This window comes from Bubalus kerabau, chromosome 8 (genome assembly GCF_029407905.1).
Source record: "Bubalus kerabau isolate K-KA32 ecotype Philippines breed swamp buffalo chromosome 8, PCC_UOA_SB_1v2, whole genome shotgun sequence".
NCBI classification, from domain to species: domain Eukaryota; kingdom Metazoa; phylum Chordata; class Mammalia; order Artiodactyla; family Bovidae; genus Bubalus; species Bubalus kerabau.
Window position 1 is genome coordinate 41,904,594 of NC_073631.1, and position 23,703 is coordinate 41,928,296.

The 23,703-nt window shown below is 33.5% G+C and overlaps 1 protein-coding gene across 1 annotated transcript in view; it reads left to right on the plus strand.

The window, feature by feature from the left end:
• Positions 1-23,703, plus strand: part of HGF (hepatocyte growth factor) — an 81,915-nt gene that overhangs the window by 48,533 nt on the left and 9,679 nt on the right. The window contains exons 10-13 of the mRNA XM_055589463.1: positions 2,891-3,018; positions 13,247-13,349; positions 19,352-19,485; positions 23,379-23,417. Coding sequence (XP_055445438.1) covers positions 2,891-3,018; positions 13,247-13,349; positions 19,352-19,485; positions 23,379-23,417 — 404 coding nt within the window. The remainder of the gene's footprint in view (positions 1-2,890; positions 3,019-13,246; positions 13,350-19,351; positions 19,486-23,378; positions 23,418-23,703) is intronic.

Here is a 23,703-nt window from a genome sequence, read left to right on the forward strand (position 1 = left end):
TTTCAGCCTTGAAAAAAAATTTATAGTTTTATATGAAATTTTTTTATTGTTTCAACATTTTATTTAGCAAGTAGGGAAGTAAAACAATTGTATAGATGAATCAAGCTGAAGAAACCGCCCTTGAATATCAGTTATATACTTGTTATGTTCTTCCCCATGGCTGCTTTTCTTCACCACTTGAATTTTGTTGGACAGCCACAGTGCCATGTGTTTTTAAATTGTCCACCTTGTTATTAGGAACATAAAATGATTGCTTTTAAAATTTATAACACACGTGTCATTCATAGTGGCTTTGCTGAAATAGCACCTATAAATAACATATATTGGCTTTATGTAACTGACTTTTAATAAGAGGGCTTAACATTTCAAGATGGAGAACTATGAACATTAGTTGGCCCATTCACTGGAGAGGGGATATAGTTTATGGTTTTTTATATAATTTAAATTTTTTTTAACCAATTCAGAGTTCTTTGCTTAGATACTAAATATTCACCTGTTGTATTTTAAAAATTATTTTATAATAAATGTATTGTTGCCACTCTGTTTATTTCCCTCATTTTCTTCACAGCAATTCACTCTATTTTTGACCCAAACACCCTGAGGTGTTTGACACCTCAGAAATAAACATAAAAGTAGAGAGAACAAAGAAAATGAGAAAAGGATAGTTAAGAGAGACAAAGAAGACAGTATCAGTGCCATGCACACTTCTGGTTAACTTCTAATGACTGGCAATACTCAAGATTGTGTATGTGAACCAAATTAACCTCATCTGTAAGAAACAGAAATTCATTACAGAAATTGAATCCACACGTTTCACAATAAAAAATGATCAAAAGTTTAGTTGCTATATATTATTGGAATTTAAGCTATTCTTTTTTGGGGGAAGGCTTCCCTTGTAGCTCAGTGGGTAAAAACTCTGCCTGCAATGCAGGAGACCTGAGTTCAATACCTGGGTTGGGAGGATCCCCTGAAGAATGAAATGGCAACCCACTTCATTACTCTTGCCTGGAGTATCATGGGCTACGGTCCATGGAGTTGCAAGAGTCAAACACGACTTAGTGACAAAACCACCACAACCACCAAGCTATTCTTTCTTAATTGGTTATTTGGTCAAGATAAACATAAATATGAAAAAACAAAAAGTGAGTTGTGTTATTAAACACATAAAATCTGATGCATCATTTTGCTCAGAGTACTGATGCATTTACTGTTCGTGGGCTAGCAGAGAATGGAGTTCTAGTCAGGTGTCTCTGGTTGTACCAAACACTGTTTGCCCCAGTACTCAGATTCCTTACAAATGACGATTTTTAAAGCACTATAACTAAAAAATACGGCCTGTGATGATGTACATGAATCATACAATCATTAGTTTGTTTCAATAGTTGTAACTGATTCTTCAAGTGAGGTGAATAAACTTAGAAAAAATATTTGAGCAAACCATGACTTTTTGGTTTAATCTAGATTAATGAGGTGCTTCTAGATATAGATTATAAAAGGGGAACTTTAAGTTTTTTGATAGCCTTAGATATATGTTTAATTATCTTGCCTTAAATTACAACTCAAAGTTAACTAAGCAATTATTCATTTAAAATTGCAAATTTCTATACACTTTATATAAAATTCAGTGCACATATATTGTACTGACATAATCTTTTAAAATTTGAGTATAAACTAGTTAGAAGAAAAGATTTTCTTCATTTCTCCAGTTAATAATTTTATGATTTTATAAGAAGAGTAAAGGTTTAAATGTGGGTTATAAATAAGAACATTTGCTATAGAATGGTCAAATCTATTGGCACTCACTGTTCTTACAACCTTAAATAACATAGTTTATGTCAGGACCTATTTTGGCTTGATAAACTATTACTTGTTGATTTTATAACCAAACTCAGGCTTTTTTAAAAAATGGTTTTCAGTTTCTAATGGCCAACTGATTAGTATTAAATGTGTCGTATTTTTAATTGGGCCTAAGTGAAATAGCATACCTTCCTATAGAATGAATATTAATTTTGTTAAATTATTAGAGAGATCTATGGAAAGAAAGTACACACTTTCTTCAAATTAGAGAGCACTATCAGGGGAACAAATCATGAACTCCCTATTTTATTTAATGTGAACTTTGTATTAAAGGTAAAATCCTTTTACCTACAGATAATATTAATTTAGACTTTTTCCTTATCACAAGCTCCAAATGTCTAACTATATTATTGACAAAATAAAGGAAGTACGTGTGCTATGTTGACAACTTTTTCTATAGGTAGGTTTTCTATATTGTAATTAGGCCTTAATTTTACAGAAATATAAAATTTCAGGTAATATCTCTAAATCAAGAAAGAACTACTTTGTAATTAAAAGAAATCTATGTGGTGAATTAAATAAATCAAAGAAATACAGAATTTAAAATATTTTTTTCGTGGCAAATGTTTGAATAGGTAGAACTTCATTTTTAACAAGAGTAATTAAAGACTGTTAATTATAATAGTCTTTCTTCTGCAAAGAGAATGTTGTTTCTACATTATCTATGATCCATGATAATACAATGAGTAAGACCAGACTTTAAAAATTGTAACAGTTGAGAGTCAAAGTCTTAAAAATGAGTGAGAATAATGAAGTGGTATTATTTCTCTTTTTCATGAAGCAGTAGTATTTGTGTGAAACTCCAGGTCTGTGGAAGTAAAAGAATTCTGACATCTGACAGCATTTATTTCAGTAATGTGGGCAGTGTCGGCTGTGTATATTGAAGTCTAAATTGTTAAAACTATCCCAAATCTAAAATGTAGAGTTGTATTTATAGAATGCATATATTCTGGGATTCTAGAAATGTAATAACACTGACTTCACCAATGTAAGAAACCCTGGCAATTTACATTAACATGCTTATTCTCAATAGGGACCTAAGAGAAAATTATTGCCGAAATCCAGATGGGGCTGAGTCACCGTGGTGTTTTACCACTGATCCAAACATCCGAGTTGGCTACTGCTCCCAAATTCCAAAATGTGACGTGTCAAGTGGACAAGGTAATAGCTGACATTTTGCAGTGTGGGCATGATTAAACGCAGTGGAAATGCCTAAAGGGAGTATACATTTTATAGGAGATGAGCTATTTCTTATTGCACGTTAGCAAACAAAATCACAAAGTCCAAAGTTGGATTTCTTTTTTATATTAATTTGCTCAATATCCATTTATTTATGTGACCGTATACTAGTGCCAGGGACAATTTTAGGCACTGTGGATATACCAGTAAACAAAATTCTCTGGCCCCATGGAACTAATGTCCAGCAAATAAAAAACAAGCAAAATTAAAATGGAGGTGGGGATAGTAAGCTAATTTGTGTAAATGCTAGAGAGATAAATGTCCCAGAGTTAGAGAGGAGGGTGTTGCTATTTTATGTTTTAATGGTCTGAGAATATCTTACATATTAAGGTAACATTTAAGGAGGACCTGAAAGAGTGGGAGAGCAGCATGTACCATGTGCATAATTGTAAAGAGCATTCTGGGGAGAGGAAATTGCAGATGAAAATGAGATGAGATGGGAAAGTGCTTGAAAAGTTAAAAGAAAGAAACAGCACATCATCGTGGCTGGTACAGAATGAGCAAGGTAGAGAGTAGCAGAAGATGAGGTTAGAGAGCAGCTGAGCTAAAACTTCATAAGTCTTGTAAAAACTGGAAGGATTTACATTTCTATTCTGAAAGAGAAGAGACTGCTGTAGGATTCTGAGAAGAGAAATTAAATGATCTGTTTGATTTCAATTCTAACTGGATGACTCTGGCTGCATTATGAAAAATAGCCAGAGCTCCTGACAAGGGCCAAAACAAGGGGATCAGTTGAATGATTGTTTCAGTAATCTAGGCAAGAAAGGAGAGTGATGTGGACAGGAGTGTTAGCAGTAGAGATGATAAGCAAAAGTGGGCTTTGAGATAAATCACCATTGTACTTGGAAACACAGACAACCATTGCAAAGAATTGTTTCAGGGAGCAGTGGTTAAGAAAAGTCATATTGAAACAGGTTTAAAAAATCATTTGTCAAACAATAATAATAATGTTGGCCTCTGGGCATTTATTGCTATAGAATGAATTGGGAGTTATGATTTTTAATAATCATATTCTTTCACATAAATTTACTTTTGATGGTCATGGACATGGTCAGTTCTAAATCATTCTAAAAAGTCCAAACCAAATTTAAAGCTTTGTTTCATGGATTTATTGCCCTATACATACTTCTTCCATCCCCTGACTTTCCCTCAGTGCCATTTTTCGTGAACAACTCCGAAAACAGTTGTAGAGGGAAGAAGGGGATGAGTCCCTTTTCAATCAATTTCACTCTTCCTGGGCAGACTTTAAAGGTCAGTTGGAAATAAAGTTGAAAACAATGATTAAAGAAGGTTTGGTACCAGCTGGATCTATTTTGTCCCTGCTTTATTCATTTAAACAATTACTGCTAATTTCTGAGTGACAGAGGCAAATGAGAATAATTGTTTTGTAAGCTTCTGGTGTGTATTAAGATGCTTTTATGTACAGATATATCACTTATCAAAGGATCAGGTAATAGAATATAGATTTTTGGTTTTGAAAGCAAAGTTGATGTTATTGCTTATATAATAAACCTACACATTAATAGATGAAGAAATTAGTTTTGTGGAATTCAAGTAACTTGCCTAAATTCTCAAACTAACACAACTAGGATTTACCTGAATTCTCCTTAAAATGACCTTTCCATTACCCCATGCTTTCTGCTTTTCATTAATATTTTAACAATATATTATAATCTTTTTATTTAACAATATACCTGATATGCAACAATCTGCAGGGTCCTGTGGGGCAATTGGTTTTGAGACAGTTAGCCAACAGAGTTGTGAAATTTTATCAGACAGTTATATCATTGTATAATACTGCCAAGCTAATAGTAGGCATTGTTACATATATGATATGTATGCATGGAGAGACACACATATACACATACCTATCCATCCCTCCCCACCCCCACACACATGAAAGGATGGTGCTCTTATCCCTCTGTATATAACAGGAAACATAAATTTTACATATAGGTTGATGAGTTAAAAACTTTTGCTCAAATCTTGCAGCATCTGAATTAGCATATATATAAAAGCTTTTCCATTTGGATATTAAATAACTGTTAAAAAAAATTGAAATTGTAGAATTTATTTAAAAACACTGATGAAACACTGTATTAGATTATATAAGGTACATTTAAGGTAGAAAACAAACAATTCACATTTTAAATATTTATATCAATAATATATGATAAAGAGAGGGGAATGAAATTTCCCACTCCAAGAAGTGTAAAAAAAGTAATAAACCAAAAGCAACAGAATAAGGGAAACAACTAGGACAAAAGCAGACATTATAAAAGTAAAGAAAAAATAGTAGAACTAATGAATAAAGCTAAATGGTGATTCTTTGAAAAAATTAACAAAATGGACAACCATTAGCCAACTGACTCAAGAGAGATGGTAAATATATAAAATAATAATTATGAAGGTAAAGATAACCAATGAACTGGAAAATTAGAAAACATGAGATTATTTTATACAACCTCATATGAAAACTGAAAATGAAAATAAAATGGATAATACAGTAGGAAAATTCAAGTTAGTTGAATTGACCCTGATAGAGAAAGAAAATTTAGACTCATTCCTATAGAAGAAACATGGAAATTTATAATAAATTGTTCCACCACAAACCACATCATGCCTTGATGAATTCACAGATCAAGTGATCACAATGCTATATAACTTATCCTATAGCTTAACAAATGTAATAAAAATTTCAAATTATTTCTGGATGAACTTATAATATTGAATCCTAAATATGATAAAGGTATCAGAGAAGAAAACTATACATTCATATCATTTGTAAATATTAATGTAAAATCTTAAATGAAATTTGAATGAATAGTTTAATAAAGAAATTAAGAAAATAATACATAATGGTTGAATATAGTCTGAGTACAAAAATGGTTCAGTTTTAGAAACCCATTAATATAATTCACCTTAGTTGTAAGAAAAGCAACCATATAACAAATCTCAACAGATTCTGAAATTACTGTGACAAAAATTCATGCATTCTTCATAAAAATACTCAAAAATATTCGGTATACATACAAACTTACACACCCATATATCTGTATCTATATATGTGTATGTGTGTGTGTGTGTGTGTGTGTATATATATATATATATAGCATCCTCAGTCATGTCCAGCTCTTTGCAACCCCATGGACTATAGCTTGCCAGGCTTCTCTGTTCATTGGATTTCCCAGGCAAGAATACTGGAGTTAGTTGCTATTTCTCTCTCCAGGATATCTTCTCAAACCAGGGATGGAACCCGTATCTCCTGCATTGGCATGTAGATTCTTTACTACTGAGACTCCAGGGAAGGCCACTATCTCCCTTACTATTTAATATAAATATTTTAACATTATATTTTCTTTGACACTGCAATGTTGACATTTTATACAATTAGATAAGAAGGCTTATTTATTGATTGAGTAAAAAGGCAAAAGATCTTTGTGCAAATTATATAATAGTAATATTCTTGGAAATCTAAATTCAAATAGTAAAAAAAATCACTAAGGTAGCATGATATATAATTAATATACAAATATTAATAGCATTCACATATGCGTTTGAAGATATAATTAAGGAGAAAACTACATCTGTAATAGGAAACAAAACTGATGAAAACTTAGGAGTAAACTTAGGAAAGATGTGCAAATCTATGTAATTAAATTTCAGATTACTACTGAAAGTCCCAAATTGTACTTTAACATGTAGAAAAAATCACTTGCTTTTCATATAAGATCTCAATATCACAAATACATCAGTTTCACCTAAGCTAATTTGTAAATTTAGTGTGATATTAATAAATAGATTACCATCTTTTTTGATATCAAACAAATGCATTCTAAATCTTTCCTAGAAGAATAAACATGTAACTGTAGTAAGGAAAATGTGAAAAAGAAGTGATTAGAGGTAAAAAACTTTATCAGATACTAAAATATTATTAAAGAGTTTATAATTTTAAAAATGTAGTTCTACCACAAGAATAAATTGACAATTAGAACAGAACACGGGATCTAAAAATAGACTCCTTACTGAGATTGTATTTAAAATGTGGCACTATATGTCACTGGGTAAAAATTAAAAAATAATAGTGGATCAATAAAGTTCTATTTGGAAAAATAATAAAATTAATCCATGCTTTGCACCATAGCTGAAAATAAACTTCAAATGGATAATAGATATGAGCATAAAAATGGAAACCATATAGATACTAGGAGTAAACTTGGAAAAATACTTTATTTCTTAGATGTAGCAATGCGGTTTCTAATTAACACTCAAATTCTAAAGGCAATAAAAGAAAAAAATAAGCTACAAAAAGTGTCATGACAAAAACATAATAAAACCTATATTTTTAAATTCAAAAGACAAATGACAAATTTGGAAACAAGTTTTAAAATGTATATCACAGATAAAGAGAAATATTTCTAATATATAAAAGCTATGAAAGTGAAAAATATAGGACCAAAAAATTAAATAATGGACAAAACATATGAACATGAAGATTTCTTTAGAGAACATGAAAATTATGCTTAAAGTCACATGTAACAAGAAAAAATTAAAATATAAGTAGGGATTTTTCATAATATGGGACTTCTGTTTTTCACATATAAATTCACAAAGATTCAAAATCTTGTCAACACTATCTTTTGGCAAAACTGTATGGGAATATGAACTCTCACACTTTGTTATTGGGAATGGAAAATGGTAAAATCCATATGGAATGGAATATTACAATAATTAAATTACATATGCATCCATCTTTTCACCTAACAATACACTATCTGAATATATAGCTCCAATAATATGGAAACTCATATGCACGAGTTTTTAATTTCAGCATTTTGTATGGTAGCAAAACAACACAAATCTACTCTGGCAAACTCACACAATGGAACACTGTGGATTTGCAAAAGAATGATAAGGGTTTTTTAAATTAATATGAAGTGATTTTCAAGTATATTATTAATGAAAAAAGGCACTAAAATATGTATTTGGTATTCTATTAATAAAAGGTATTTACTCCTAGTAATAAAAAATGGGATATAATAATACATACATAGAACATATACGTATAATATATATAGTCATATTACATATATATATGTATGTATGTTTGGTATGTATCTTTGCCAGAAAAGTAAAACAAAGAAACATAAGCACCATAAACAGAAACTAATGAAATTGGTTACTCTAATGGTGGCTAGCAGTGAGTAGAAATATGACACAGAAGCTAGAGGGAAAATGAGAACAGTCTGAATACATACTCTCATATACCAAAACTAATGTTTTAATAGTGTTTTAAATGTTCAAAAAGTAATCTCAAGAAAGATGGGGGGAAAAGCACAGAAATATACCTATCTGTGTATCAAAGAGATACCATTACTACAGAATTTGGAAAATAAATTTCAAAATGATTTTTAAACACAATTTTTTTAATATATAGCCTCACTGAAATACATTTAAAAGTAGATAACTGTAAATGTGTTTTGAACTTTAAAGTATAAATTTGTTGTTAGGATGTAGCAGATTTGACATTATCTTGTGTGCATTGGAGGATTGAGAAAATGAAGAAATACATTCATGTACCTACAATCAGTGTTCTTACTATGGGAGAAAGGAAATACACCATTAAAATAGAGAAGAGGAAAAATTCTTGTACTAGACTGGAGTTAGAAGTGATCAGTTACACACACACACACACATACACACACACAGAGCTTGGCCCTATAAAATGAGAGGGACTAGAAAAAATGGTAGCAAATAGCAATGAGCACACCTGTTTCTTGTCTTCTTACTTTTCATCACTAACAATGGCTCTCTGGTGAAATTGAAGAATCCATGCCTAGGGCAAGAAAAACACAAAGTAAGGCTGGAGTATCTTTTGCCAGAAAGCTAGCAAGTGCTCAAAAATTCACGTCTCCCTCTCAAAAACTTATAACCTAGATCTAATCATGAAGAAAATAATCACATAAACCCAACTGATGGACATTTTATAACATGACCGTTCTCATTAAAATTGTTAGGATCATCAAAAAAGAAAATCTGAAAAACTGTTAAATCTAGAAGAGCCTAAAAAACATGACAGTTAAATGTAATGTGGCATCATCCTAGAACACAAAAAGTACTCTAGGTAAAAACTATGAATAAATTGGAACAAAATAGTCTTCAGTTAGTAATAATGTTGAATAGTGGTGTTAAATCCATCGTACCAATATAAGATAGTAGGGGAAACTATGTGGTGTATTAGAACTTTATACAAACTTATATGTTTTTTTGTAAATTAAAAGCTATTCTAGAATATAAAGTTTACTTAAAAAAAAAAAAAACCTAGCTTATAGCTCATCCTCTTTCTCTAATTCAGAAAACATAGGTGTAAAATGAAAAATGTATTAAAGAGCAGTACCATATACTGCATTGCACAATTGTTTTCTTCAGTGAGAACTTATTTAAATAATTTACTATTTAACAGCCAAAGGCTTAAGATTTCATAATAAAGGAAAAAATAGCATTGTCAGAGGAAATTTTAACTGATACGTTCTGCATAGGTACAAGAATTGGATTTTACAAAATTATGCTTTCTGAAAACAATTTTATTGTGTATTGTAATGATTGCTATATTATTTGTATCAAATCCCATATCATTTGAATTTGTATATTTAAGTTTAAATCATGAATACCAAAACACAGCTATTGAATATACTTACTGTATATTTTATATATACTTTAATAAATTAATTTATATAGTTTACTAAATTAATATAGTTTACTAAATTATATTTACTTTAGTAAATATAAATATATACTATACTAAATTAATTCCTGGACAATTTATTTAAAATTTTTATTAAGCTTTCTACCTATTATCTTGGGGCTTCCCTGATAGCTCAGCTAGTCAACAGTCTGCCTGCCATGCAGGAGACTCTGGTTCGATTCCTGGGTCAGGAAGATTCCCTGGAGAAAAGATGGGTACCCACTTCGGTATTCTTGGGCTTCCCTGGTGGCTCAGATGGTAAATAATCTGCCTGCAATGTGGGATACCTGGGTTGGATCCCTGTGTTGGGAAGGTCCCCTGGAGGAGGTCATGACAACCCACTCCAGTATTCTTGCCTGGAGAAACCACATAGACAGAGGCTCCTAGTGGGCTACAGTCCATGGGGTCACAAAAAGTCGGACATGACTGAACCACTAAGCACAGAACACCTATTATTTATTCTAATCACATAGCATATTTAAAACCAATGATAATATTCTTTGGCTTACCAAATTTAAAAGAAAATAATCTTAATGTTGATGTGCATTTCTAGGTAACATTTTATAGTCTTTTATATTTATTCACATAAAAATCAGAATTTTTAGTTACTTTTAAAATACGCAAGATTATTTAAGAATATGGAAATCCCATGGACGGAGGAGCCTGGTACGCGGCAGTCCGTGGTGTCACGAAGAGTCGGACACGACTGAGCGACTTCACTTTCACTTTTCACTTTCCTGCATTGGAGAAGGAAATGGCAACCCACTCCAGTGTTCTTGCCTGGAGAATCCCAGGGACGGGGGAGCCTGGTGGGCTGCCGTCTCTGGGGTTGCACAGAGTCGGAGATGACTGAAGCGACTTAGCAGTAGCAGCAGTGCTTTTTTCAAATGTAGAAATTGCTACATATATATTAGAAAGAACTTAACTTCTTTTTCTTAATTTAAAAATTAAGAATATGTCACTCCTATCAATGTTTAACAGAATGCAAATTGCTCGTTTGAAAAAAAGTGAAAAAATCACATGGGGCATGATAAAAGGCACAGGAATCATTTTAACGTGGCTTCCATTGGCTAAATTTGTAACAACTTGAGCATTAAAATGAACAACAGGAATAGATGATATATCATGTTGAATAAAAAGAGAATCCATGAGTCCATCTTTACATTACTACTTCTACTAGTAGTTCTGCCAATGCCATTGCTAGTACTACTACTAGAAGTATTGAGTAATACTTAAGTGAAGGGAGTTGGGGGAAAAGGTAAAACTCTGTGTTAGAGAAGAATACCAAGAAATAAAAAAATACAAGAAAGAAAGGTAATATTTTAAAACCAACATAGTAATAACTGATTCATGCAATATTAGTCAAAGTATTCCTAAGCCATTTTTTAAAAATTTGTTTGGGAATAGGATGTTGTCAGTCTCAAAGGTCTCAGAACTTTTTATTTGCTTGTTTTTGTTATATATGAAGAGACCTTTTTCCTTTTTATCACTTAACCAAGTTATCAAACTCATCACCAATAATTGAAAAAACTGACATCATGTGTCACATGAAATAATGCTATAAATGCAACAAAATATCACCTTATATAATATTTCTGTATTTAACTTGATTTCATTCATAAGGATAATCAGACAAGACTAAATTAAAGAGCATTTGCGAGACAGCTGGCTTGAATGACCCAGAATGTCAACCTCATGTAAGACAAAAATCATAAGTCAACAAATGTGACTGGTACATGAGTAGTCATTATATCTCTTGTGACTCTTCTGTGGAGTAAAATTTTTCCATTGGAAAATAGATATTAAAGAAAGGCAATGCAAAAGAATGTTCAAACTACTATACAATTGCGCTCATTTCACATGCTAGAAAGGTAATGCTCAAAGTCCTTCAAGCTAGACTTCAACAGTACATGAACCAAGAAATTCCAGATGTAGGAGCTGGGTGTAGAAAAGTCAGAGGAACTAGAGATCAGATTGCAAATACCTGTTGGATCACAGAGAAAATAATGGAATTAAAAAAAAAAAATCTGCTTCATTGACTATACTAGAGCCTTTGACCATGTGGATCACAACAAACATGGAAAATCCTTAAAGAGATGGGAATACCAAACCACCTTTCCTGCCTCCAGAGAAACCTGTAAGCAGGTCAAGAAGCAACAGTTAGAACTGGAGATAGAACAATGGACCAGTTCGAAATTGGGAAAGGAGTACATCAAGGCTATATGTTGTCACCCTGCTTATTTGACTTATGTGTAGACTACAACATGTGGAATGCTGGGCTGGATGACTTACAAGTTGGAATCAAGATTGTCAGGAGAAATATCAACAACCTCAGATATACAGATCATACCACTCTAATGGTAGAAAGGGAAGAGGAACTAAAGAGCCTCTTGATGTGGGTGAAAGAGGAGAGTGAAAAAGCTGGCTTAAAACTCACATGCGAAAAACTAAGATCATAGCATCTGGTGCCATCACTTCATGGCAAATAGATGCGAAGAAAGTGGAAACAGTGACAGATTTTATTTTCTTGGGCTCCAAAATCACTGCAGATGGTGACTGCAACCATGAAATTAAAAAATGCTTGCTTGCTCCTTGGAAGAAAATCTATGACAAACCTAGACAGCGTATTAAGAAGAAGAGACATCACTTTGCTGACAAAGGTCCCTCTAGTCAAAGCTATGGTTATTCCAGCAGTCATGTACGGATGTGAGAAAGAAGGCTAAGTGGCCAAGAAAGAAGGCTAAGTGGCCAAGAATTGATGCTTTTGAACTGTGGTGTTGGATAAGACTCTTGAGAGTCCCTTGGACTGCAAGGAGATCAAACCAGACAATCCTAAAGGAAATCAACCCTGAATATTCATTGGATGGACTGATACAGAAGCTGAAACTCCCAACACTTTGGCCACATGATGCAAAGAACCTACTCATTGGAAAAGACCCTGATGCTGGAAAGATTGAGAGCAGGAGGAGAAGGGGGCAACAGAGGATGAGATGGTTGGATGGCATCACTGACTCAATGGACATGAGTTTGAGCAAACTCCGGGAGATAGTGAAAGACAGGGAACCCCGGTGTGCTGTAGTTTGTGGGGTTGCAAAAAGTTGGTCACGACTGAGCGAATAAACAGCACAAAGTTTTTCTTTCTTTGATGTCCCTAAGAGGCACTTATTTAATTTTTCTTTGGATTTTTTTTTAAGTTTGTAATTTGATGTACAAACTTTCATTTTAATGAAGAAGAAATCTGGCTTAAAAAATGTTTTATTAGAGATAGTTAAGTCCCTTTGCTTTGCACATATTTCAGTGTGTTGCTTTCATTTTTATGTTGATTTTCATGAATTCATATGTTTGTAAAAATGTCTTTAAGAATACTCCCTAGGATTCATTAGTTTTCATATACTTTATGTTTAGATTGTTATCGTGGGAATGGCAAAAATTATATGGGCAGTTTATCCAAAACACGATCTGGACTAACATGTTCGATGTGGGATAAGAACATGGAAGACTTACACCGGTATGTAAATTTATTTCTTTAAATATGTAGTATGTAGTGATAGCAGCAGATAGATGTATGGAGATGCATTGGTATTTCTTTCTATTCATTTACGTATCTTAGTAACCTAATAGAAACATTAGATTGATTATTCAGTGTAACTAAATACAATATTTTCTCCCTATGTGGCAAACAATTCAAACTAGCAAATATTTATTGAGCATTTACTGTGTGTTCTGGTCTATAAAAGGTGCCTTGGGGACATTAACAAAAAGTAGACATATGTTTTGGCTTCACCTGTAAGCAGGATATGTTCATATTGAGAAAACAATTATACAACTTGATAAGACATGAATAATTAAATGTCAAATCTAGTGTTTCATATGGTACCTTACATGTTTATATTCTGTATAGAATATATTCTATATTCGCATTATAATTATTTATTAATAGTAGTTTATAAAATTGATGTTATCATCTTCATGTACTTAGATACCTTAAAATTCCACTTTACTAAAAACCTATTGAGATATGTTTCCTTGTATACGTTTATTTTGACACACAATTTTTCTATAATTAATGGAATAGATATGGAATTGAAAACCCATATCTTTCAATGAGATTTTGACATTGAATATATTTACAAAAAAGCAGTTGCCTTCCACTATCTTTCCCCAGCAAATCGCTAGTGTGTTTGAAATAATAAAAGAATTATGAGACATATTTATCACATAGAAGAGATTTTTATTAAATATCCCAGAATATATGCAAAAGGATTAAGAGAAAAAAAAGGTAGTGTCATTTAACAAAGTATCTACAACATGGTTGCTTTATATGAGTTGTTATCACATTTGACCATCATAATTATATACTGAAGATAGTTCTATATGTGTGTATAAGAATTTAAGGACCTAGAGAAGTTGAGTCATTTTGTTCCCGGTTCCATTTTAAAGTTCTTATTCTGTTTCAAAATTTACTCACTAGTGGATTATACAGTTTTGATTGATTTACTGTCACGAACAGTGATAGTTCTAAAGCAGTGTTCTCTAACATAAATATGCAATTCAAATATGTAAGCCGCACTTGTACTTTTAAGTTTTATAGTAGCCTGTCACTGTTTCCATTGTTTCCCCATCTATTTGTCTTGAACTGATGAGACCAGATGCCATGATCTTAATTTTTTGTATGTTGAGTTTTAAGCCAGTGATTTCACTCTCCTCTTTCACCTTCAATAAGAGGCTGTTTAGTTCCTGTTCGTTTTCTGCCATTAGGGTGGAGTCATCTGTATACCTGAGGTTATTGATATTTCTTCCAGCAATCTTGATCCCAGCTTGTGCTTCATCCAGCCTGGCATTCTGCATGAGGTACTCTGGGTGTGAGTTAAATACGCAGGGTGACAATATACTGCCTTGATGTCCTCCTTTCCCATTTTGAACCAGTCTGTTGTTCCATATCTGGTTCTAACTGTTGCTTTTTGACCTGCATACAAGTTTTTTCTGGAGGCAAGTAAGGTGGTCTGGTATTCCCGTGTCTTTAATAATTTTCCACAGTTTGTTGTGATCCACACAGTCAAAGGTTTTAGTGCAGTCAATGAAGCACAAGTAGATGTTTTTCTGGGATTCCCTTGCTTTTTCTGTGACACAACAGATGTTGGCAATTTGATTTCTGGTTCCTCTCTTTTCTAAACCCAGCTCCTACATCTGGAAGTTCTCAATTCACATATTACTGCAGCCTAGTTTGAAGGATTTTGACCATTATCTTACTATCATGTGAAATGGGAGCAGTTGTGGGGTAGTTTCAACATTCTTTGGCATTGACCTTCTTAAGGATTGGAATGAAAACTGACTTTTCCAGTCTTGTGGCCACTGCTGAGTTTTCCAAATTTGCTGGCACATTGCGTGAAGCACTTTCACAGCATCATCTTTTAGGATTTGAAATAGCTCAGCTAGAATTCCATCACCTCCATTAGCTTTGTTTGTAGTTATGCTCCCTGTGATCCGCTTGACTTCACATTCTGGTTCTAGGTGAGTGATCATACCATTGTGGTTATCCAGGTGACTAAGACCTTTTTTGTATAGTTCTTCTGTGTATTCTTGCCACCTCTTCTTAATATCTTCTGCTTCTATTAGGTCCATACCATTTTTGTCCTTTATTGTATCCATTTTGCATGAAATATTCCCTTGGTATCTTTAATTTTCTCAAAGACATTTCTAGTCTTTCCCATTCTATTGTTTTTTTTTCTCTATTTATTTGCATTGTTCACTTAAGAAGGGTTTCTTGTCTCTTCTTGATATTCTTTGGAACTTTGCATTCAGATGGGTATATCTTTCCTTTTCTCCTTTGCCTTCCATTTCTCTTCTTTTCTCAGCTATTTTAAGGTCTCCTCAGGCAACCATTTTGTTTTGTTGCATCTTTTTCTTGGGGATGGATTTGGTCACCACCTCCTGTTACAAATCTCCATCCATAAATCTAATCATTTTATTTTTCACTTCCACTGTATAATCAATCATAAGGAATTTGGCTTGTCATATCCGAATGGCCTAGTGATTTTCCCTTTCTTCAAGTCTGAATTTTGCAATAAGAGCTCAGGATCTGAGCCACAGTCAGCTCCCAGTCTTGTTTTTACTGACTATATAGAGACCTTCTCCATCTTTGGCTGCAAAAGATGTAATTAATCTGATTTTAAATAATAGGTTTATATTATTCAGCATTTCTAAAGCTTTTCCTTTCAATATGTATTCAATATAAAATTACTAATGAGATATTTTACATTTTATATTAAAGCTTCAAAATTTGGTGTGTATTTATAATTACATCACTTTCAATTTGGAGAGGTCATGTACTACTTTGTCGCCACATTTGGCTAGTAGTTACTCTATAGGAAATTGCAGTTCTAGGACTCCAAAATTAAGTAGAATTCTGCCATCATGGATCTTACTCTGTAGTATGGAATGGCTGAAACAGCAATGCCAATGCCATATTTTAAAAAATCCATTGTTGTTATTCACTCAGTCGTGTCCGACTCTTTGCGACCCGTGGACTGCAGCATGCTAGGCTGCCCTGTCTATCACCAACTACCGAAGCATGCTCAAACTCATGTCCATCAAGTCAGTGATGCCATCCAACCATCTCATCCTCTGTTGTCCCCTTCTCCTCCTGCCTTCAGTCTTTCCCAGCATCAGGGTCTTTACCAATGAGTCAGTTCTTCATAGCAGGTAGCTAAAGTATTGGAGTTTCAGCTTCAGCATCAGTTGTTCCAATGAATATTCAGGACTGATTTCCTTTAGGATGGACTGGTTGGATCTCCTTGCAGTCCAAGGGTCTCTCAAGAGTCTTATCCAACACCATAGTTCAAAAGCATCAATTCTTCAGTGTTCAGCTTTCTTTATCATCCAACTCTTACTGGAAAAACCATAGCTTTGACTAGATGGACCTTTGTTGGCAAACTGATGTCTCTGCTTTTTAATATGCTGTCTAGGTTTGTTGTGGCTTTTCTTCCAAGGAGCAAGCATCTTTTAATTTCATGGCTGCAGTCACCATCAGCGGTGATTTCGGAGCCCAAGAAAATGAAGTCTGTCACTGTTTCCATTGTTTCCCCTTCTATTTGCCATGAAGTGATGAGACTGGTTGCCATGATCTTAGTTTTTTGCATGTTGAGTTTTAAGCCAGCTTTTTCACTCTCCTCTTTCACTTTCATCAAGAGGCTCTTTAGTTCCTCTTTACTTTCTGCCATAATGGTGGTGTCATCTGCATATCTGAGGTTACTGCTATTTCTCCCAGCAATCTTGATTCCAGCTTGTGCTCCATTCAGCCCAGCATTTCACATGATGTATTCTGCATATAAGTTAAATAAGCAGGGTGACAACCTTCATGTACTCCTTTTACAATTTGGAACTAGTCCATTGTTCCATGTCCGGTTCTAACTGTTGCTTCTTTACCTACATACAGGTTTCTCAGGAGGTGGGTAAGGTTGTTTGGTATTCCCATCTCTTTAAGAATTTTCCATGAAAACACTACATTTTATGTTATGGGACTGCAAAGAAGCCAGCCAGACTTAGATGGTTAGGAAGCTTTCCTAGCAGAAGGGACATTAGCAGGATACACATAATTGGTAGGAGTTGGTCAAAGAAGTGTAGGAGGAAAAACACAGGCAGAAAAAACTTCAGGCAGAAGAAACAACTTGTCCAAAAGCTCTTAAATTGAACTGTTTGAAAATCGGAAATACTTTTATTAACCCTAAGGTTTAAGCAGTTACATTTGGTCAGTGGGCATAGAGAAGAAATTCTCTAGTGGCAAAGCCATACAGGCCCTTTAACCTTTGTTAAGGAATTTGGGTTTTATCCTAAGCCCATATGGGTCCATTAAGAATTTTAGCAAGAATTGGCATGGCCAAAACTAATGCTCATTTTAACACTGGTAGTTTTAAATCATTTTTAGAAATATGATGGGGTAGAGTGAGCTCTTTACCTGCTTGTGAGAAATAACTGTAACCAACTCTGCCTTCAGTGATTCCAGCATTAGATGCTTGACAGTTTTATGGTGGAAGAAGTTATGCTACAGAAATCTGCAAGGACAGCAATTACAGACTCCCTCCATACACAGTTCAAAATGCCAGTTGCTAAATATTTATCAACATATCACTGGAAATTTACAACATATTTATTCAGGAACTACAATTATTATAACTTTAAATTCACTGTGTTTTGATTTGCCTTTGGGAATAGTTAAAAGTCATTTGGAAAGAACTTGTAGGCTATTGATGAATGAGTAAGTTGCATGGTACCATTTTGGTTTAAGAACAAATCTGTGACTGCGTGAAGAGGTAATGCGATGTGATGATTTTGAACGAAGACTCTGGAAAATGCTACGTGTTCAAACACCTGATCTACAGCTGAAAAAATATGTGACCCTAGACAAATTAATTGTTCTCTGTGGATTTCAATTTCCTCAAATACAAAGTTGCATAATCTTAGAGCCTGTCTCATCAGGTTGGTCTAAGTAAGTATGCAAGTCTACGTAGTAGAATCTGTTACATGCATGTCTTTCTTGTTTTATTGGTCCAAAAAGTGAACCTGAGTTTGGAAAGACAGTCTAAGTTTCTATGTTGAAGTTCTTCCCAAATTTTAAAAATGACACATTGATTAAATTCAAGCATGATGGTTAATTAATGTTGATGTTATATGAGTGGGCAGGCTTCCCTGGTGGCTCAAATGGTAAAGAATTCACCTGCAATGCAGGAGACCTGGGTTGAATCCCTAGGTTGGGCAGATCCCCTGGAGGAGGGGATGGCAACCCATTTCAGAATTCTTGCCTGGAGAATCCCCATGGACAGAGGAGTCTGCTGGGCTGCAGTCTATGGAGTCACAAAGAGCCCAGCATGACTGAGAGACTAAGCACAGAACACATATGAGTGGGCATGGTCTAATAAAATAATATACAGCATTTTTTGCTTTTCTTTTGTACTAAATTTAGTTAAGATGTAAAATGAGATAGCTTGAAATGTTACTCAGTTATCTTTCAAAAACTATATCTTAAATGACCAGTGAAATTCTCAAATTTAATGTTTATTAGCACACTGTGCTTTCAGTGTATCTTCCTGTATGTTGTCATAGCCGTGTTGCTAATGAAGCTTGTTTACATGTTTCTGAAACATGAAAAAATAAATATTTTTGCAATAGCTTATATTTTTATACATTTTATAACTTAGATCTTTATCATCTGCTTCTTTCTTGCATGGTGCATTGTTACCTTCCCAGTATAATTATTTAATAGAAACAATGTAATAAATTTTTTAATCATTTTATCTATGCTAATTATTCAGCCTTATCCCTCAGTTAAAGAACATGCTTCCAAACTGCAAGAACAACAACAAAGTCTCAAAAAATAAAAAAGAAAAGTTCACAGCAGGTAGTTTATGTTGTGCCTCTAATGAAAATTATGTGCTAGGGTTGTATCTTCTTGTTTTGTTTCTCTTGGACAAGATGTGTGCTTCTTGTGATGTTCCGAGTTTGCTGTTTATGCAGGCATATCTTCTGGGAACCAGATGCTACTAAGCTGAATAAGAATTACTGTCGGAATCCTGATGACGATGCTCACGGTCCCTGGTGTTACACAGGGAATCCTCTCATTCCTTGGGATTATTGCCCTATTTCTCGTTGTAAGTACATTTTGTGATCTTTTTCAGGTGAATTATTTTAAGTATACTGCATGCCCTAAAATGATAATTCAATTGGAGGTGGAAGTAATACAGGAGGGCTAGAGTTGATCCCAAAATAAGGATGCAATCCAGATAGCAATACATATACACACAATTTCATCTCTCCTCTAGACAAAGAGACATTTTGCTGACCTTTTAAAAGAGATTTTTCCTCCCTCAAAAGATTCCTATTTGCAATCCTGAAGCAATACATGGCCATGGTTCTGACTGGGCTAGAAAGACTGCCTTGCCCCACCATCAATAAACTTAATATTAGCAATATATATTGATTCAGGAGGGCTTCCCTCATAGCTTAGTTGGTAAAGACTCTGCCTGCAATGCAGGAGACCCCAGTTCAATTCCTGGGTCAGGAAGATCCACTGGAGAAGCGATGGGCTACCCTTTCCAGTCTTCTTGGGGCTTTGCTGATAGCTCAGTTGGTAAAGAATCTGCCTGCAATGCAGGAGGCCCTGGTTCAATTCCTGGGTTGGAAAGATCTGCTGGAAAAGGGAAAAAGCACTCCAGTATTCTGGCCTGGGCCACAAAGAGTTGGACAGGACTGAGCAACTTTCACTTTTTTGGTTTTCCTATTAGCCCAGATGGTAAAGAGAGAGTCTGCCTGCAATGCAGGAGACCCTGGTTCAATCCCTGGGTCAGGAAGATCCCCTGGAGAAGGAAATGGCAACGCACTCCAGTATTCTTGTCTGGGAAATCCCATGGACGGAGGGCCCTGGCGGGTTACACCGCATGGGGTCACAAAGAGTCAGACACGACTAAGCAACTAACGTACACACAGGCTCTAGAGCACAAGCTCAGTAGTTGTGGCACACAGGCCTAGTTGCTCCTTGGCACGTGGGATCTTCCCAGGTCAGGGATTGAACCTATGTCTCCTGCACTGGCAGACAGGTTCTTTACCACTGAGCCACCAGGGAAGCGCTAATTAAAAAAGTTTTTAAACATATGGTCAACTAACATTTTTAAACTAAAAATTAGTAATGTGGTATTGAAAGACTTGGGGGCATTACTAGTATTTGATTAAATGCTATTGCAGATAACATTTATTTCAATGCATTCTGAACATTAATTTCAGCAAATTATTTTGCTGTCATTTTTCTAACTATATATATAACCAGGATTTCTTTATATTTTATCACTAGTGAAAGGCTAAAAATATTTATCTTCAGAAGATTTGATTTCTTATCTATTTAACTTCAGAGATTGTATATATCATTTTCACACTGTACATTTGCATTACAAAACATGCAAAGGTTTCTACTTCTTTTTTTTGTATTCCTTTAAAAAGTTTTACAAAATGATATGTTATATATTTTAAGATTATCAAGATGCAAAAGTAAAACTGTAGAAATGTCTGTATTTGTCTATACGTGTACACACACTATATCTTAGTATTAAATAGATATATATCTACTTATATAGTATCTAGGTATTAATTAGATATATATTTCAGTATCTAAGTGTTAAGAGAATGCAGTGGTTTAGAGTTGCAACTCTGACTTCCTAGGTAAAAATTATAGTTCTAACACTTTAAGTGCCTTGGGTAAATTTCTTCCACTTCAGTTTGCACGTACTTATTCATTTATTAATAATTTTAAATTGAGCTGCTACTGTGTGCAAAGCCCTATATAACATTCTAGGTATAGAAAATATAAACAGTGTCTCCTGTACTCAAATCATTTTCAATGTAGAGAGGAGACAGCTACATACCTAATCACAAATACAGTCATTTAAATACATACATGTTAATATTAAAATATATAATGAAATGGGAATACAAATATCAGTCTGGAAAATATGCGTTGTTCATAAAGTTTGGAATTTGAGTTGAAACTTTAAGGATCTATTAAAAGAAAGTTTTCTTTATGCTTTTACTAAGAGCCCATGTTTTTTCTGAGGCCACATATCAACACATAGACACATATATCTCTACTGTTCCACAGGAAAAACTTTTATCATTGACAACTTTTCCCTCTTCAAAGTTAAGTTGAGTCAATATAAACAAGATTTGTATCATATATAGTTATTCAGATTTGAGTACTATGGTAGAGATATGAAGGAAAAGTAAAAGAAGTGAAGTGAAAATAGTATTTTAAGGGAAAAGGGAAAAGGCCTTGAAAGCTGAAGAAACTAGAATGCTTTTTAACAATTTGCAATCTAACAAACTACCCAGAATATTTAGAAATCTGACTTAAAGTGGTATTACAGCTTTTCTAAATATTGGCTTACAGAAAAAAAAAAAATATATATATATATAATTATTAAAGCCTCTAAATTATAATATCTAAACATTTAAAAAATTTAAATATTTTAATGAGGCACAATAACAAACTGAATACTTTGCAGAACTTTTAGTTTGATGCTTAAAAGTAGGAAACTTGATACGCAATTAACAATACAATGAATATGCAATCAATCACAGTGCCTCAAAAGTTTTTAATTTTGGAGATTAAACTCTTTTGTTTTAAGAACTATAGTTCTCTGTTTTGTTTTTTTAAGTGCCCTTTAGGCTGTATCCCAAATGTTATCTTATTAAACATTTATTTAAAAAAAGAATACAATGAATAGTCTAGTCTTTTCTCACCACAACAATATAAGAAATAAACAGCTTTTCAGTTTGGAATTTTTAGAAATTAAGTGGAAAAACCAATATCCTTGATGTTTTAATGACCACATTTATACTATGAACTAAAACAATTACCTCAGCTGACTCTAAGACAAAACTCTCCCTTGGGATAAACTAAAAGGAAAGGGAAATGATGAAATTTATAGTTCACCTTTATGCTCATTCACTTAAAATATCTAGATCTGGAAAATGAACATAAACAAAAAAGCTTTAGCATGTGTTAATTTTCTCAAAATTCCCCATAAATGAAAATCAACTTTTCATCTATTACAAAGGAATCCATATGCCATTTTTGTTTTGTTGCTGGTTTATTTGAGCTCAGGGCACTTCTAAGGACTAACAACCAGCTGGGTCTAAACAATGCCTGATTAAACTCTATGTCATCAATTCTAAACAGTCACACATTAAAATCCAGGAAATGTCTTGGGCCTCATTCATTACTACTTAAGTATTTTTAAATTCTAGAATCTTCCAAGCCAATCTCTTTGCAGCAGTTAAACCCCACTCAGTAGAGAGGTTATAAAAAAGAATTAAGTATGAAGTGTTAGTCATAATTTATTTGCAGTTTCCAAGTTCTCTTTTTTTTTTATACTTTTCCCTTTACTACCTAGAAAAACCAATCTTTGAAATATTCTGACAAAACATAATTATATTTTGTTATTCCTCTTTTTCCATGAGTGAGGTGGATTTCTATATTCTCAAATTATTAAAAAAAGTTTTCTGAAACATAGAGGAAGATTCAATTATCCTTAATCATATAAAAGATAAAAGTAATTTTCAGCAATAATGTAAATGGGCCAAAATTACAGTAAAGCTATATAGTTTATATGAATGGCCCAAACAAACAATAATAAGCAGTGGAATGTTCATTGTGTACAGTGTTTGGCATGTTGGGAGAATGAGGCAGCTCCTCGGTTCCAGCAGTGCCAACATCATCAAACCACATGCCCGAGAGTCTTCAGAAATCATAAAACAGGGCTTTCCTCACATCACCCACTACCATACTTTCAACTTTGTATAATAAAAGTGATACAGAATTATTCAAAAGGGTATTATTACATTATATTTTTGAATAAATGTAAAGAATTGTCTTAAATTATCAATTCATGGATATTTGGGTTTCAATACAAAATGATGTACTATTGAATAGTACATTTTATTTTTACATACAGAAATATGTATACATGAATTATGTATATATTTGTTTTTACAGGTGAGGGCGATACCACACCTACAATAGTCAATTTAGACCGTAAGTAATCCTTCAAAAGAATTTATTATATCTTAGTATCTATGTGTCATAATGATCATTATTTACTTCATAAAAATATCATTATATAAACTTCCATCATGAATTGTTTTATTTGAACACTTTTCCTGTGTAAATGTATAAAGGTGTTACAAAGACAGCTGCATGCTAAATATCAAAATTCATTGCTCTGTCAGAAAATATTATATTAAACTTTGAAAAAGCATGTATAGTGCTTTTTTAACTTGGGGCAGAATATATCCAGTGGACCTTCACCATCCTTTAAATT